This window comes from Oryctolagus cuniculus, chromosome 14, assembly GCF_964237555.1.
Source record: "Oryctolagus cuniculus chromosome 14, mOryCun1.1, whole genome shotgun sequence".
In the NCBI taxonomy this organism is placed as follows: Eukaryota; Metazoa; Chordata; class Mammalia; order Lagomorpha; family Leporidae; genus Oryctolagus; species Oryctolagus cuniculus.
In genome coordinates this window covers 40637802-40655260 of record NC_091445.1, presented here as the reverse complement: position 1 = coordinate 40655260, position 17459 = coordinate 40637802, and the positions used below count along the sequence as shown (strand labels likewise).

At 39.6% G+C, this 17459-nt stretch overlaps 1 protein-coding gene and 1 long non-coding RNA gene across 8 annotated transcripts in view; one reads left to right on the top strand and one right to left on the bottom strand.

Moving 5' to 3' along the window:
- Positions 1-17459, top strand: part of CTNND2 (catenin delta 2) — a 982006-nt gene that overhangs the window by 529272 nt on the left and 435275 nt on the right. For all 7 annotated transcript variants that reach the window (XM_070056591.1, XM_070056587.1, XM_070056589.1 and 4 more), the window contains 2 exons: positions 2746-2780; positions 3158-3274. In XM_070056591.1, coding sequence (XP_069912692.1) covers positions 2746-2780; positions 3158-3274 — 152 coding nt within the window. The remainder of the gene's footprint in view (positions 1-2745; positions 2781-3157; positions 3275-17459) is intronic.
- On the bottom strand, positions 52-17370 carry LOC127492844 (uncharacterized). The gene is made up of 5 exons (XR_007922647.2): positions 17306-17370; positions 7242-7458; positions 3189-3295; positions 2000-2055; positions 52-259 (listed from the first exon to the last, which is right to left on the bottom strand). It is a non-coding gene; the product is annotated as an uncharacterized lncRNA (long non-coding RNA).

Here is a 17459-nt window from a genome sequence, read left to right as displayed (position 1 = left end):
TGTATTGGTCAGTGTGCCATTCCACACAATCAATATCCCTCCAATTTCAGATTTCCACACAATGGTTTATTTCTTTTTGCACTCTGTTTCCTGTGGGCTGGCCCATGTATACAGTACACATGGCTATTCAGGGACCCATCTCAACCTGGGACTTGAGAGAGCTGTAGACTTCACATCGGCCCTTCTGTGCTTGCACGGGAAGTGGCATTTGGCATTTCCTCTCACAGGTTTTCCTTGGGCAGCTTGGTCCTTGGTGTGCCTGTAAGGAGAGGAGAGCAGGACTTGGGTGAGCCCTGGAAATAGATTCCACTGACTCTCATTCCTTCTGCTTTAGATGGGTGATAGCTTGAGTGAATTTCCTTGCCGGACTTTGGGTTGTGAATGAAAAGTTTGAACTTTGCAGTAAGATTAGTTTAAATTTCTGCTGAGTTCCTTGTTAGCTGTGTGATCAAGTTATTGAAATCACTAAGTCTATTATTATCTATCTATAAAAAGAGAGACATTTATGGTTGCTCTGAGTTAGCAAGATCCTGGCATACAGTATAGACTTACTTAATGGCTATTCTGGTAAAGGAATGTAATAGTATAGAGATGGTAGGAAATCCTGAAGGATGTAACATGAGCATTCTTTATGTATCAGAAAAAAATTACTGTATCAGTACCCTGAGGCTGCCATAACAGATTACCACAACTGGCCTTACATAATAGAAATTTTGTCTGTCACGGCTTTGGAGACCAGCAGTTCAATAACAAGGTGTTAGCAGAGCCGTGTTCTCTATGGAGGCTCAGGGAGCGGTCATTTCCTTAACTCTGGAGTCTGATGGCTCCAGGCATCCCTTGGCTTGTGGCTGAATCACTCTAATCTCAGACTCTGCCTTTACGTGGCCTCCTCTGAGTATGTGTGTCTCCACTGGAGTTTCTTATAAGGATATTTATCTTTAATTTAGGGCCCAGCCAGATGGTCCAGGTTGATCTCTGAAGAACGTTAATCTGTTTACATCTGCATGAAACCCTTCTTTCAAATAAGTTACCATTCACAGATTTCAGGGTTTTAATGTGGACTTTGCTTTTGGCAGAGGGGAATCGCCATTCAACCATCTACAGATATGAAAGTATTCCAAATCCATCGAATGTAACACTTTGAATAGTATACCACCTTGAGAGGTTTTCCAGGAGCTCTAAATTCGTAGTGATCATTAAGGAAATGAAAATAGTTACTTATTTTCAAAGTTAGAAACACATAAGGATTACCATGGAAGCTTATTTCACAATGCAGATTCCCAGCCTAACCCATAGACTTTCTGATTGTCTAGGGTTCTGGGACCTAACACATATATTTAAGAAGTGTTGTGGGTGATTCTGACGCAAGTAAGCATTTGGAGTTGCTCAGACTTGATATTCCTAGGTTCTAGACCAGCTTTTACAAATGGCCAATGGAATTGATCATTAAGCACTGGAATTCGGTAGTCACATCCTTGAAAAATAATGACTAATGGCTTTCGTAGATGATAAAGCAGAATGACTATGGTCCTGACTCACTGTGGTGATTCTTGAATTTTAAGATGAGACTGCCTTGTAATAAATGCCTCTTACTAAGTGAACTTGGCCTGCAAGTTTCAAAAACCTGTTTGTAGGGTTGCATTTGTATTTCAAGGGTTAAACTTTGTAGTTGGATTCTACTTTAATATAATGTCCCATCTTTGTGATACAAGAAAGAGTTGCATTGGGCTGAATTTGTAATGTTATCATTTCATGTATCCATTCTGTCTGTAGCTCTCATCATTGCATAAAACCATTTTCCAGCATGTGCATATGGATTGGCTCAAGAGAAAGGCATTCAATAAAAGGCATCTGTCTCTAAGGGACTACTCTTGTATTCATTTACATCAATCATGGCTCTTCTGAACATTGATTTATACCACAATTCCCCTTTTTCCCTCTGCAAATGTATTCAGAAGCTACCTCTAAGGGACAGATTAAAGATCCAAAATCCACTTACCGTTGAGAAACTGATGAGCTATTCATAGAAGCCGCTTGATCAGAGTAAAAGATCTACTGAAATAAGAGTAGAAAATCGTTCTCAAAATGATGTCTGTCAATAATTGACTTCTAGTTTTCTCACCAATTTTGACATATAAAAAGGAGCATGTAGGAAGAGTTCACATACCAGTGAAAGAGTCGTTCATGTTTAGAAGTGTTACATTTATTTATATATTTCAAATATAAAAAGTCATTCAAAATAGGGCTATATAACTTACATGGATCCACTCTGTACAGTGTCTGATATAACATGTATATGAACAATTCTTTTGGCCTAGATCATCTCACATGATGTATTGTGAAGTGATAATTTTATAATTATAATCAGTTGGTAGTAAAGTATTTTAACTTTAAAAGTCAGACTTATATTTTAAAATAATTAAAATTGGGTAAAAACTGCATATACAGAGAAGCTATTGTAAGGAATGTGTCTAATGTGTTGGGCTTTGCAAAAAATGAGATGGTGTTGTGAAAACTACTGAACATTGTCCATTTACATTGCACTAATCCCATTGGATCAAAAAAATGTACAATAAGTGGATGAAAATTGAGATTATATCAAAATTGGATCCCTTTTATCAGTGAGGAAATAAAGGAAGTGCCAGTGAGCCAGCACTACTACTCTAATGTGCCTTTGTGTCTTATAATCTAGGATACTTTATTTTCTAATCAATGAATTATATCTGTGTATTCTCTTTTTTACAGTTCAGCAGAAGAGCAGTTTCATTGGCAGTCACAAGGTAAAGTATAGCTTTTTGATGAACACTTGCACTTCTATATATATTCCACTGATTAATTTTCTTACAACCTTTAGGAAGAGACTTATAACAGTGAATAGGAAAAGAAATATGACACAGGGTAAAGGTTAAATGAAGTTGATATGATAGCTCATAACTTATGGCGAGTTCTTGAGTAATTTTATATTCTTCAAGGATGCATGGAATTGACTGACCTTGGTTTGAATGCTTGATTGTGAAGGGTTGCAATGTGATATCAAATAAAAACTCCATAGAGATCATACATTTGTTAGAATAATTTTTATGGTTAAATGATGACCTAAAGCTTTAACATTAACATATCTTATGTTTGTTTATCACTTTAAAATATTTTATTTCAGATGGTCAAAAAGATATCGAAGATGAACTTACAACAGGTCTTGAACTGGTGGACTCATGTATTAGATCACTGCAGGAATCAGGAATATTGGACCCACAGGATTATTCCACAAGTGAAAGTGAGTTAAGCAGCAATTACACTTGAAGACAGTTAAAATGTAGGAGTATTATGTCATTATTTTTCCAATATAATCAATATCATGTACCATAACTAATTAGGACTTAAGGTTATTTTTGTACTTGCTTTATCCATTTCACTCCACTTTCAATGACTCTGTTCATACCTTACCCCACCCAACTGACGTTGGATGATGAACTCTCTTAAGTCAGTAGTTAACATCTAGACTTGTCACCAATTACTGATACACCTGTGATGCTCACCAATGCTCTGATACCCTTTTCAGCACCAAGGCTAGCACACTTTACAAATGCATCATTTGTTTGTTCAGTAAACAAAAAGTTTGCTTTAAAATTAACTATAAATGCCTTATTTATACAGATCACTGTGAGTAGAGATCTTAAAAAACAGCATTTACATAACAAAATAGAAAAAAACAATGTAATACAGACAATATTAACTATTTAGTATTATACTAAAGTAATATGCAATTGTTACATTTCTTTTTTAAAAAAAATTTGTTTATTTTATTTGAAATGCAGAGTACAGAGAGAGAGAGAGAGAGGGAGAGACAGACAGAGAGAGATCTTCCATCCACTGGTTCACTCCCCAAATGGCCACAACTGCTGGAGCTGTGCCAAACCTAAGCCAGGAGCCAGGAGCTTCTTCTGGTTCTCCCACATGGGTGCCGGATCCCTAGAACTTGAGTCATCCTCCACTGCTTCCCCAAGCACATTAACAGGGAACTGGATTGGAAGTAGAACAGCTGGGACTCTAACCAGCGTCCATATAGGATTCCAGCACTGCTGCAGGCAGTGAATTAACCTGCTATGCCACAGTGCCAGCCTCACTACTTACATTTCTGTATTTAACTTTGACTTATTGTATGGATTCCAATAGAATATTTAAATATTTCTTTATCTCCATTTATATATTTTTCAACAAGAGTGGTTGAAACTTATTAATACAGACTGTTAGGACTTGAAATGTGCCTCTTTTTAATAAATCATAAAATTCTCTGGACTTACTTTAATGAAATCTCACAAAAGGTAAAAATTAAATCAGTAAAACATACATTACCCTAGTAATTTTATATTCAAAGTTGTTGAAGCATTTTATCCCTTAACTTAAAAAAATAAAATTTCCTCCAATGCCTATTAAAGTTTGTCATAGAAAAGGAAGACATAAGAACAAGATAGCATATTTATCTTGAAAACCATTTACTTTTTGTATTAGCTAATTTTCTCTAATTTTCTAATACCACTACTCCTAAGATAACATCATTATGAATATTAAGATTTATTTACACCCATATGCATCCCCTTAATTTTTAAATAAATTATATGGTTGATATTATGCTTGTTCTCATTATTTCATATTTTTAAAAGCACATTGTTACCTGTTCTCCCTCAGACTCATTAAATATGTTTCTCTTGTAGGGGTAATTGTAGCTACAATGCCTTTAATGTTTGAAACACATGTAGAAATGGAGTAATGTATCTTGCAAGAAAAGGGGCATGATGGTGAATATCTCACCTTTCATAAAATAACAGAATAACATAATTGATTGTTAGTTTATGACAAAGGGTAACCTATAATAAATGGAAGGTACAGAAAAGAGAATGCAAGAGTCACGTAAGGCATAAGCAATTATTATAAAGGGTAATTCAAGTATATAAGTTTAATTACAGTAAACACACTGAATTTTTCACTACAAAGAATAAGCATTAAAATTTCTAGTAAAGATAAAACAGTTATGTGATATTTTATAGAGTCACACTTAATGAAATAAAAGCTGAAATTAGACAGAGTCACGCCAGCAAATACAATGAATTCAAAGTGTCGGATTAGATGAATAATATGAAATCAAGTAGAATTTAGTACAGAAGCACTGATGAGCGTCCTCGAGTGAAACTAACTTATACAGACATAATCAACTCACACAAAAGATAAATGAACATGTATGCACCAAACAGCATAACATCTGTTATGAGTATTAACCCAAAACATTAAAAATATAGAAATTTATGGAAAATATTATTGTAGACACGTCAGTGCACATTACTCCAATAGAATACTAGGAGAAAAAAAAACACTAAAAGTTGGAATAAAAAACTAACAAGTGAAAGTATTAAATAAATTTTCAGATTTTATACATTGAAAGATAGCATACATTTATTATGTATATCCAAGGGAAACTTAGAAAAATTGATAGGATACTGGAAGATACATAGGCAAAATCCACAAAAATAAGAGTCAATAAAATAATAAGCAAAAATGTGATCAGATTAAACTAAGAAACATGCTGGTTATCTACTGAATAATAATGGAAGCAAAAACAAAATTACTTACATAAGGCAAATAAAGCAGAAACATTCTATGATTAAAAGTGTATTCAGAGGAAATCTTTATTTTAAAAACAGACAAAATGAAGACATGTTGCATTTATTTTTGATAAATCTTTAAAGAACTTAAATAAATTTTTTAAAAAAAGAACTAGGAAGATGAAAATGATAAAAGCAATGCAAGAGAAGGTACTGTCAAATAAAATAGTAGAAGAGATAATTAAGTGCTAGAAGAGATAAATGCATAAAATAAATAGAAATTTTTTTAAAACTGTAGAACAAATGATAAAAGCAAGCTTTCTTTGTTCAGAAACTGTTACACCTAAGACAAATGGAACGGATTTTTGGTATTTACTTTTGTTTACCTGCAACATGTATTCAAAAGTCACCAGCAAATAGTGTATCTTTATTATAGGTAAATTAAATACTCTAGTAGGATTTTTTTACAAATGTTTGATAACTGCTAAATTTTTATTTTTTAGAAAGGTTAATCACTTCATTTTATTATATATTCTGAATTATCTTTTTGAAAATGCCTAAGATATTAGTTGATTATTATTTCTGTAAGCTCCTGCACCCTGGTTTGAAGAAAGGAAAAGAAATAAAACAAAAAGCAAGTGATCAAAATATCACCCCCAAATTTTGTGCCAAAGGACCGTGCACCATAGTGAAATACAGATTTGTTCCTTAAGAAACATCTCATTTTAACATTTCAGGTTCCCATTAACATTGAAGTCACTGAGTAAATTTTTGGTAGATAATGTTTAAGTGCTGGATAGATAAGGATCACTTAGGGCATCCATTCTGCTAATTCAAGGTTTAGGAGGCTCCTGTATATGGGTAGGGTGCAGGAGGAATAAAGGTTCTACTCAGAGTTTACCTGAAGGGAATTTAATGATGGGACTTATTTACAAAGCAGTGGGTAGGATTAAGGGAGCAAACAGTGCATGGTGGGGTAGACAGGGGATGGGAACACACAGAAAGAAGCCCTCACCACCCTGAGACTTGCAGGGAAATTGAGAAACCCCTAGCCCAGTTCAACAGCTTGGACACAGCAGGGGATTGCCCCAGCCAGAAGCCAAAGAGCCAGTCTGTGGGGGGCATGGGCAGGGGATAATCAACACCACAGCCTACTAAATAATAGAACAATTGACCGTATGTATGTCCTTGGAGTAGCAACATAGCAAATAGATAGGTAGTGACTCTTTGACACATTTCACCTCATTAGGGAAAGTCCCTTGTGATTATTCAATCAGCTAGAATAGCAATGAATTAGCTAGTGCTAAATTGAACCTGGCACTCTGCCTTTGAGAACCAGCCTCTTAATACCAACTCAGAAGGGACTAAAATAATGTTAAATAAGTTTAAATCCAGCCTGAAAATAACTAAAATGCAAAGCAATCTCAACCACTTAATTTGTTGCAGTTAAAAGCTTTTCCTATTTTTCATCCAAGGGCTCATTGAAACAAAATTTGAATTCTAGTGACCCTGTCTTCCTGACCCTAAAGCAAGCAGTAACTGTTGTGTAGCTATCCGTGTGTTCTGGCATTTTGGATGCTTTTTAAAGTGCTATCCTAAACAGTATGTAAATCGTTTGTACAACCTTTGCCATCCACCACTTACTTGAGACTGCCGACTGTGTTGTTTGGATTCTAACAAATATGTGTCACTGAGTCACGGGGAGAATTGCTTCAGAGATTGTTCTTGCTTTACTGGGACAAAACAGAATGCAACAACCGCAGCAAAAAGCTGTTTGCTGTCGGGAGGTCGGGGCCATTAGCTCCTCACGTGATGCCTAGCGTGGCCAGAATGCACCATGTCCTTTATTAGTCCATACTTCCTTGGAGATACAAGCAGAGAAAAGGTTGATTGTACTTTGGGCAGTCATTAACAAACATACTGTCATCAAAATTGGAAATAGAAAGGGCAGCTTAGAAAAAAACGGCTTATCTTAAATATTGTATTTTCAAATAGTAATTATCTCTGTAGCATATTAAGAATTAATATTCAACCCTTTTCTAGAAAAATATGTTCTTCAGTGGGAAGAAAACCTTAGGGCCTAATGTAGGCTGAATATTGTAGTGAAAAAGCATGTCATCAGACTCTGAGTTTTCAAATCAGAATGTGTTTAAGTATCAGTTCTCAAGCATGTGGATTAGCATTCGGAGCAGGCAGAATCCAAATAGAATAATCATATGTAGTTTGTCAGAGGTGAATATATTATTCACTGTTGATTTACAGCGCATCATTTCATTTAATGACTGTGAATATCCTTAATTCACAAGAGAATCTTTGACAGATCAGGTAATTAAAATGCTATAAAAGGTAATCCCATATATTTTTATGCAACAACAATAATCATAAAGGTGAGAGGCATCGTTCTGAAGTGAATGATCTTGTAATTCCTGGTGAGCATGGCACACAAGGAAGCAGAAGCAGTCTAGGGTGTAAGGTTTTCAGAAAAATTACATGAATCAAAATGACAAAAGCATTAACTTCATTGGCTCAGAACACAAGAGCTCATTTGTTTGCTATGTTTTATGTTATAGTAGACACCAGGGCCATGAACCCTGGGCAGAGGCAGAGACCTGAATTGAAAGCCCACTCCTTCCTGTCTCCACCAGTGGCCAGGGCCTGTGGCCTGACATCTGGAGAACCCACTTCTTGAAAAAGCATCGCTTTAAGTTAGCTGAGCTCATCTCAGATCGCTTGTTCCCTGTGAAATCGCTTCATCATATCCTGTTTGGTCCAAGTTCTTAAAACACAGCCAGGACCACCTCCTTCCCGGAAGTGTGTCGCAGCATCCAGGTCTGAAGCTGTTGGCTGCATCGCCTTGATTTCTTTCAAGATTCACTTACTCTCACTTCTCTCAATACCCTTGGTGTGTGGAGTGGGGCGGCAGGAAGAGCCTCGGCACAGATAGAAAGTGTGAGCAGAGGCAGAGGGAAAACAGGTGGATCCCGGGAAGAAACAGAACCCTCTAGAAAGCTTCGATTATCTTCCCTTTACTTAGATCCCACGGAGGTTTCCCTGCACCACATAGATGTTTAAGAAGCAGTTTGTGTCTTTCCAAAGTGGTCACTAGCTCAGAGGGAAACCTTCAAATGGAAGGAAGAGACAAAGGTGACATGTAGGAAAAGGTCCTTGTCATTTCCTAAGCCGGAGAAAATTTCAGATTTCTCATTAAACACACCGCTCTCACCTGGGTTAGCCATGTCTTCTGGGATCAAGCAAAGTGCGAGCCTGGCTGGAAGTTCCTGGTTTTGAAATTGTCAAGGCACCACAGATGCCCAAAGCACAGATAGGAGGATGAAAGTCAAGCTGGTCAAAGTGTGGGCAGTAGCAGAGCAGGCAGTGCAGGAGTAAAAAGCAGCCACCACCTCAGAGTCCCTAGAAAAAAGCTGTAGAACAAGTAGCCTTTCCCCTGGGAGGCTGTGGAAGAGGGGTGGTCTCCAGGAGATGCCCCCTAAATACTAAAACATTACAGTCACTGAATGAATTACTGACCTGGGTTTTAGTATATCACTGTAGGCACGGGTGGGTGATACTGGCATTCCTTCTGTTAAGTGTTCAGAATAAGCATTTATTGGCAGTCAGTATCTCGCCTCATGCCATTTGCACACTAACAAGAAAGGCTGGAATCGACTCTGTGCATCTTGGAAGGTCAGGTAGATAATGGCCTAAGGAACATTGGAGTCAGGCTGCCAGGGTTAGGGGATGAGTGCATCCATGCACACATGGCTTTTAAAAACATTCATGAAAATGCATGTCATAAAACAACTATACATGGATTTCTAAAAGTTTTTAAACCAAAATAATTATCTTTTCATTGCATTTTGCTGTGAACATTTAGAGAACCCTTGTGGAGCAGGGCTCCTCACAGTGTGCTTGGAAGTCCTGGAGGTCCCTGTGGCCCTAGCAGGAGACTCTCAGAGTCACAGTGTCTTCCCGGAAATAGTGAGAGCGTATGCCTTTCCATGCCTTTTCTCCCGTGAAGGTCCCCAGTGGGGTTTTCCAGAAAGCTCGTGACATAGGATAGGTTTGCTGTTTTGATGGCTCAGGGACAAGTGCTGAGCATTCTCCTCTTTGAAACATCTCCAATAAATAATATTATATATGGCCCATATCAGGGAAAGCTCTTGAGGACCTCCATAACTTTTCAGAAAGTTTGGGAATCCCTGGAAGAGAGGATGACGTTGGATGGGAGGCCAGAAGGAAGTGCACATGCAAGCCATACAGAAATCTGGGGGAGAGTCTGTGATGTTGGGCAAATCAACAACTTGGTCTTGTTTTTATTTTTTTTAAGATTTATTTATTTATTTATATGAAAGTCAGAGTTATGTAGAGAGAGGGAGAGACAGAGAGAGGAGAGAGGGAGAGATCTTTCATCCACTGGTTCACTTTCCAGATGGCCATAGTGGCCAGAGCTGGTTTCTCACAAGGGTGTCAGGAACCCAGACACTTTGGCCACCTTCTGCTGCTTTAACCAGGCCATTAGCAGGGAACTGGATCAAAGGTGGAGCAGCCAGGACTCAAACCAATAACCCATATGGGATGCCAGCATCACAAGCAGTCACTTTACCCGCTACACAACACTGGCCCCTACAATTTGTTCTTTAAATCAGTTTAATCCCATATATAAATTGTAGCCTTCATTGGATTGAGATCATAGGTTTGGTTTCTTCAGAATTGATGTGTATTAATTTTGTATTTCTTTTTACAATTATGGAGAGTGAGAAATGTGAATCTCCTCTTGAGACAATTTATAAAGAAGTACTGCTTTTCTTCTCTTGGTGCTATATTAATTTTTAATGATAAAACATCCAAAGACAAAACTTTATAAAGAAGTAATTGGGAACTGGAGTGAGCTATAAAAATACCATTCTGTGATTATAACACATAATATCCCATGCACAATAAAATCCTTTAGTTATATATTTGAAGTTTAGTTTTGATATAAATGTAATTTTGCTCATTGTCTGAAACTGAATGAGTTATTGCACAGTATGAACACTTTGCCAATCTTGGATTGTTCTACCTATAATAGTAAAATTTGAAAAAGCTTACTAATTAGGCCAATAAAATCAGTTGAATCCAAAAGCAGCTTAGAAACTAAATGAGTACGTTTATATTTCTGGCACCATTAAAGTTCTGATTTTCACATAAAGGAATACACATGGAAAGCAACTGGCTAAGTGACGTAGATGTTCTGCAGATGATAACTAGGAATGGGGCCAGCACTGTGGCATAGCGGGCTAAGCCTCTGTCTGTGGCACTGGCATCCCATATGGATGCTGGTTCATGTCCCTGCCACTCTTCATCTGGTCTGGCTCTCTGCTATGGCCTGGAAAAGCAGTAGAAAATGCCCCAAGTGCTTGGGAGACCCAGAAGAAGCTCCTGGCTCCTGGCTTTGGATGGGCTCAGCTCTGGTCATAGCAGCCACTGGGAAGTGAACCAGTGGATGGAAGACCTTTCTCTCTGTCTGTCTGTAACTCTGCCTCTCAAATAAATAAGTTAATCTTTAAAAAAAAAAAAAAGGCTAGGAGTGGGAGTTCAAGCCACCCTGCCTGTGGAACCCCCACATCAACTGCAGCCTCCCTTGCCTAACAGCCCCCTGGAGCGTCTTGCCTTGGCTAATCTGTGGAACAGCAGAATAGTGAACTACTCTTTCAGGGAATGTCATGGATGAACTCCTCCTCGCGAGGTATTTCAGTTACTACTGAAGACTAGAAGGAACCGCCAGGTGATCACCACTCGCTACCTCTTGTCCTAAGTGTGTAGGTTGACAAGAGCTTCCAGAATTCTCAAAGAAGCAACTTGTGCTATAAATGACACTGACCAGTAGAGTCACTGAAGCAAGGTCAGTGTTTTTTTCTTACAGTGAATTTACAGTTAGCTGTGACTAGTGTCTAGGTCAGCTCAATAATCTCACAAACTTGAATTTTTCTCATTGGTTATATAATTTATAAAAGCCCTTTTTATATAATTTCCATCACCCAGTTCCTTTATTCTTACCAAGTATTTTCTATCAAAATATTTCCCTTTCTTTGTACTTAGTGTTGCTCTGAGAATTACTCTCATTTAAGTAAAATAATTCTTTTTTTTTAATTTGAAAGTCAGAGTTATACAGAGAGAGGAGAGGCAGAGAGAGAGAGAGAGGTAGAGACAGAGAGAGAGGTCTTCCTTCCGATGGTTCACTCCCCAATTGGCCCCAGCAGCTGGAGCTTCACCGATCTGAAGCCAGGAGCCAGGAGATTCTTCCAGGTCTCCCACGTGAGTGCAGGGGCCCAAGGACATGGGCCATCTTCTGCTGCTTTCCCAGGCCATAGCAGAGAGCTGTGCTGGAAGTGGAGCAGCTGGGACTTGAACTGGCACCCATATGGGATGCTGGCGCTTCAGGCCAGGGCGTTAACCCACTGCGCCACAGTGCCAGCCCCTAAGTAAAAAAATTCTAATTCAAATTGTGCTTAATCTTCCACCAACACCAGATATGGGAGTATAGAAATGAGTTCCCCTTCTCCACCAGTCACAGTGTTTGTGTCTGTGTGGTTGTTTTCATGACCTACATAAAAATGTGTCTTTAAATCATTGTTAAGAGTAAATGTAGCCTAAGAGTAAATAATGTTTCTGTGATTTTTGACAAACACAGATTTAAACAAAGCTGCCTCTGTGAGGTATCCAGTCCTGAACTTGTCCGTCTCAATTTGTGTGCTTAATTCTTTTGATTGACCTGAAGTAACAGCCTCACAAAACATGTTCAAGACCCGAGCTTTTTTCTGTTCATGCTTTCTTGTTAATGGCAAACTAATCCTTTGGAGTTAAATGTATGAATTCTATCTTGCTCTTGTGACTTTCCCTTCCACTATTGATGACCTTGACAGCTACACCTGTGCCTAAAACTTCATTTGCATTTATTTATCAGACCTTGGAAATTATTTCACACCGAGAAAGATTAAGTTTGTCTAGTTCAGTTAGAGCCGGTATTAAAATCATGCCAGCTTCCCATTCTAACAACTATACATAAACTCCCACCATCTTAACTCTGAGAAATTAAACCTATCTTCTCCAAAAACTGATCCCTAATACACACACTCCTTCCCAGCCTTCACATAGGAGTTTTGCAGGATGAGAGCTTCAGCTTTTCTACTCTGGTTTATTTAATTTGTTGTTTTCTGAGACAGATGTTTGGCTTAGCAGACCAGCACATCACCTTACAGTGAATAGACACAGATGTGTCACTAAATCACAGGTCTCAGTGAGTTTTCATTTAAAATGATTATTTGTCTAAAAATTTGTTTCTTTAAAAGGCAGAGTGTCCAAAAGAGAGGGAGAGACAGGGAGAGGGAGAGGGAGAGACAGGGAGAAGGAGAGACACACAGAGGGGAAGAGAAAGGGAGAGATCTTATGTTTACTGATTCAGTTCTCAAATGGACACAAAGACTGTGGCTGAGCCAGGCAAAAGCAAGGAGCCTGCAGCTCCATCCTGGTCTCCCACAGTGGTGACAGGGTACTTGGGCCACCCCTGCTGCTTTCCAGGTCCATTAGTAGGGAGCTGGATCAGAGGTGGAGCAGCCAATGCTCTTTATATGGGATGCCAGAATTTCAAGTGGTGGCTTTACCTGTTGTGCCACCACTCTGGTCCCCAAATAATTCTTTATTATGAACCATTCTATCCCTCCCTAATGCCACCCAACCCTCCTTAATTACTGCAGATTTGTATGCTTTGCAGTGTGAGGAATCCTGCTCTTTGGTCTCTCCTCCCTGTAAACACAGCATTGTACTGTCAATCACGTTAAAAATCGAGAATCAGGGCTGACACTGTGGTGTAGTGGGTAAAGCTGCTGCCTGCAGTGCTGGCATCCCATATGGCTGGTTCAAGTCCCAATTAGTCCACTTCTGATCCATCTCCCTGCTAATGTACCTGGGAAAGCAGCAGAAGATGACCAGAGTCTTTGAGCCTCTGTCCCCACATGGGAGACCTGATGGAGCTCCTGGCTCCTGGCTTTGCTGTGGCCCAGCCCTAGTCACTGGGGCTACTAGGGAGTGAACCAGCAGATAAATCTCTGTCTCTCCCGCTATCTCTCTGTAACACTATCCTTCAAATATATAAAATAAATCTTAAAATCCAGAATCTCTGCTTTCACCCTATTCTCTTCCTTCCTAATAACCTGTTACTGTGTAACACCATGCATATTCCCCTGCTTAACAGTTAAAATTTCTCAGAATCTGGCCCATTTGGGGTGTTTAGGAACCAATAGTGGGGTAGGTTAATTTTCCCTTGGACATCAAGGCAGGCTGCAAGGAGGAAATGACATTTAAATAGCTCCCGAAATATGAGGATGAATTTGAGGTTGATAAACAAGAGAATTTCAGGCTGAGGATATGGGGAGAACTTTCTGTTAATCCCAAAATATTTTAATTCCTCATCTTTCAGCTTGATGCTGGGCTTTGTGGTTTGTTGTTTTTGTTTTCGTTTTGTTTTGCTTTCTATTTCAAGCAGGCCACTTTAATGAGCCAAGCTGTGGATGTCTCCTTTGTAAATGACGTTGAAAGAAAATGTGGAGTGAGGTCTGGGATAGTACCCAGAACTGTCACAAGGTTTTCAGGACAAGCAAACCAAGCCAGGAGGTAGCATCATCATACCATGTGACCACATCATGCGATCATGAGACAGCAACAACACCTGGCATCCAGATAGCAGTTCATACTTTTCCAAGCACATTGACATCCATCATCTCACGAGGTGCTACATTTGAAGAGACTAAGATTTGTGGACAGAGTAAGTTGCAGGTGCAGTTAGAACACACTCTGACACCAGCCTGCTGTGCACACATCCCAAGCCCACCACCATTCTGTGGTCTCAGGGGCTTCCTCCGGTCCCTTAATGTGAGTGGGGATGATAGGTCCTTCCTCCATGGGGGGTTGCCAAGAGTCAAATAGTTTAATAGGACAGTACTTGGACTCTGATAAGAAGTAGTCCCTGAAGGTTAGCTGGTGGTACCATCACCATCTTCATCATCATCCTCATCTTTGGTTATGTAAATATAAAGCAGGCTTTATGTAGAAAAGGATCATTTTGACCTCTGCGTCTACTGAGGTTGACTTTGTCCCACTAATTGTAGGCAGCACCTGGAATCTCAGCAGCAACGCACTGAGGGTATGCCATAATCTGAGGCATGAAGATTTCTCTTAGAAACAAGGAGACCTATATTTAAGGGAGATTTATTCAACTTAAAATACTGATGTATATGTGACTTTCATGTTAGCCAACAACTCCTGGACTTGGAAGTGAAGACAAGGATCTAAACTGCATCATCATATTACCAAGTGTATGATGCTGTCTGATGGTTTACATACCTCATTTCACCTTTCCAGGGATAATAAAAGAGATGCAAGTACAAATTTTCTTTAAAGGTTGCTTCAGAATCTCTAATAAGTTTGTACATTTGAAAGCAAATAGAGATGTTGGTGTTGCACTCAGGGCTTTTGCTTCATGAATCATTGTAGAATTAAGAAGACTAATTGTATACTTGTGGGGAGCAACTGGGAGCAACTCGGACTAGACTAAGTTACTGGAATTAAGACTTATTCTATGCATCTGCTTTCCCACAATATGGCGCTGGGAGAGGAGAAAACAGCTTCTACACAGCTGCCTCCAGTTCAACCAATAAACTGTAGGACTTACTCCTGATTGGAGGAGAGCAGCGTACTCGGCGTGTGGGTAGCAGAGTTGGGATTGGCGGAAGAGGACTATAAAGGAGGAGAGAGACACCATGCACTGGGAACATCTAAAGGGAACATCTATCTGAAGGAACACCTGTGCAGCCCCCGAGAGAGCCGGCCAGCGGTGTGCCGCTCCGCCGCGGAAGTGGGGAATGTGGCAGGGGGAACCGCCCTTCCACGGAGGTGGAAGGGACGGTAGCCAACCCGGGAAGAACCAGCAGCAAACCCGGGGAGGGCCGAGCAGACAAAAGAACAGCGCAGGGTCCTGTGTCATTCCTCCACGAAGACGGGGAGCGACATATACTTCCCATGGAGTATCTTCCCTCTGTCTAGTTAGGAGTAGTGAGCTTAGATCAGGCCAAGGGCAGAACACTGTCTTGAGTGTCATCAGTTTATCAGAAATGATGTCACCTCTCTTCCAGCCCACAGGGCTGAGTCATATGGAGCAGACTCCTGACCTCAGTTGTGAGGCCTCTCCCATGATAGGTGAGGTCCACAGTGGTTAAAGAAGGCACCATGACCATTCAGGTTAGTGTCCTTAAAGCACATGCACCACAAACTGGCTTCTGCATTCTGGGACCGAGACGGACACAGATGCACTGTCGCACATAGTTCAGCTTTCTCCACAAGCAATTGGTAGTGCTCAAGAGAACATGCCATCACCCTGGGTGGAATTTCAGGGCCCAGACTCCTCCTCGTCCTCACCCCTTCCTCCCTCATCACATCCATCTTGCAGCTCAGACACGCTGTGTTCTCAGGACTGCACCCTAATTTGACCTGTAGCCCAAGCAAGACTTGATATGAAGTTGAAATTTCTGGAGGAAAAAAAATCATAATCGAAAGCCCCAAACGGAAAGTGTTTCTTCAATCTTAGACAAATTTGTATTTTCAACCCCAGTGCACAGTAATGTTAGTAAAGCTAATGGAGAGTTAGTTATGTATACATTTTACTTCCATTATAAAGTAATTAAGAACTGTCATAATTGTAACCTTTTTCATATTTTCATATATTTGTGCTCTCTAAAATTAGAATGACTAAATACTGTCATTTTAAAACCTAGTGAGCAGGGAGAAAATAATTCTAAAAATGCACGGAGGGTTTTGGCTACTACCCTGCTTTGTCCTTGCTGGTGACATGTTAGTGCTGTGATATTATGATGCATTGCTTAGTGTGGCAATTACCTTTGTCACAGCACATCTCGTTTTCAGTGCTTGAGATGTCTGAACAAAGTAATGAGATAGGGAATCTGAATTTGATTTCATTGAGTATTGATCAAATGTATGACTGACTATAAAAGATAAACTGAGTTGATTATTTCATGATATATAATTCAGGAGCAAATGATTCATATTTTTAATTTAAATTCTTGAAAAGGGCTTTACATTTTCACCTAAATATCCTGTACAGATAGCATTTGTCGATTTCTAGAGATAATAGTTTGAAGCTGTTCTGAATATATAAAATTATTTCCTTCGCTAAAGTACATACTCAGGAATGTTCATCAGGGCCAATTTATACAGTGTCTTTGAAAGACAAATAATTAGGACCTGTAACTATTTTCCTTTATGCATCATGTCAAATTATTTATATGAAATTAAAGATTTTACTTTATTCTATTGACATTTCAAAGTTCTACATACTGTTGTATCTGCCTTAACCTTTCTTACCCTTGAGACACATTATCATGGAAAGGAGGCATGACCTATGCAACCACTGAGTCCAGGTGGACTATCTAGAAAGAAATGGCCAAAGCCAGCCTTAGTGGGAAGCTGCCCATCACTGGGAAGAATGGTGACCACAAACCCCAGAAAGGCTTTCCACCATCATTCACCGTCCTCTGTGTAGCTGCAACCTTCAGAAAGGATCAAGGGTGAAACCCTTGGCCACCATTCATCACTGTCCACCCAGTGCTTACTTCCTCCTCCTCCGTGTGGTTGCCACTGCCCCCAACCCCACCCCCTACCTTCATTCCACAGACTCTCCTGTATCTCAGCTTGCCCATGGTCTGGACCTCGCATCACAATGACAGAACATGATGCTAGCATCCCGAATGGCATTCTGTAGCTCCTGGCCACAACATCTTGTATCTGATTGGGCCTGGAGCACCATCACTGCAG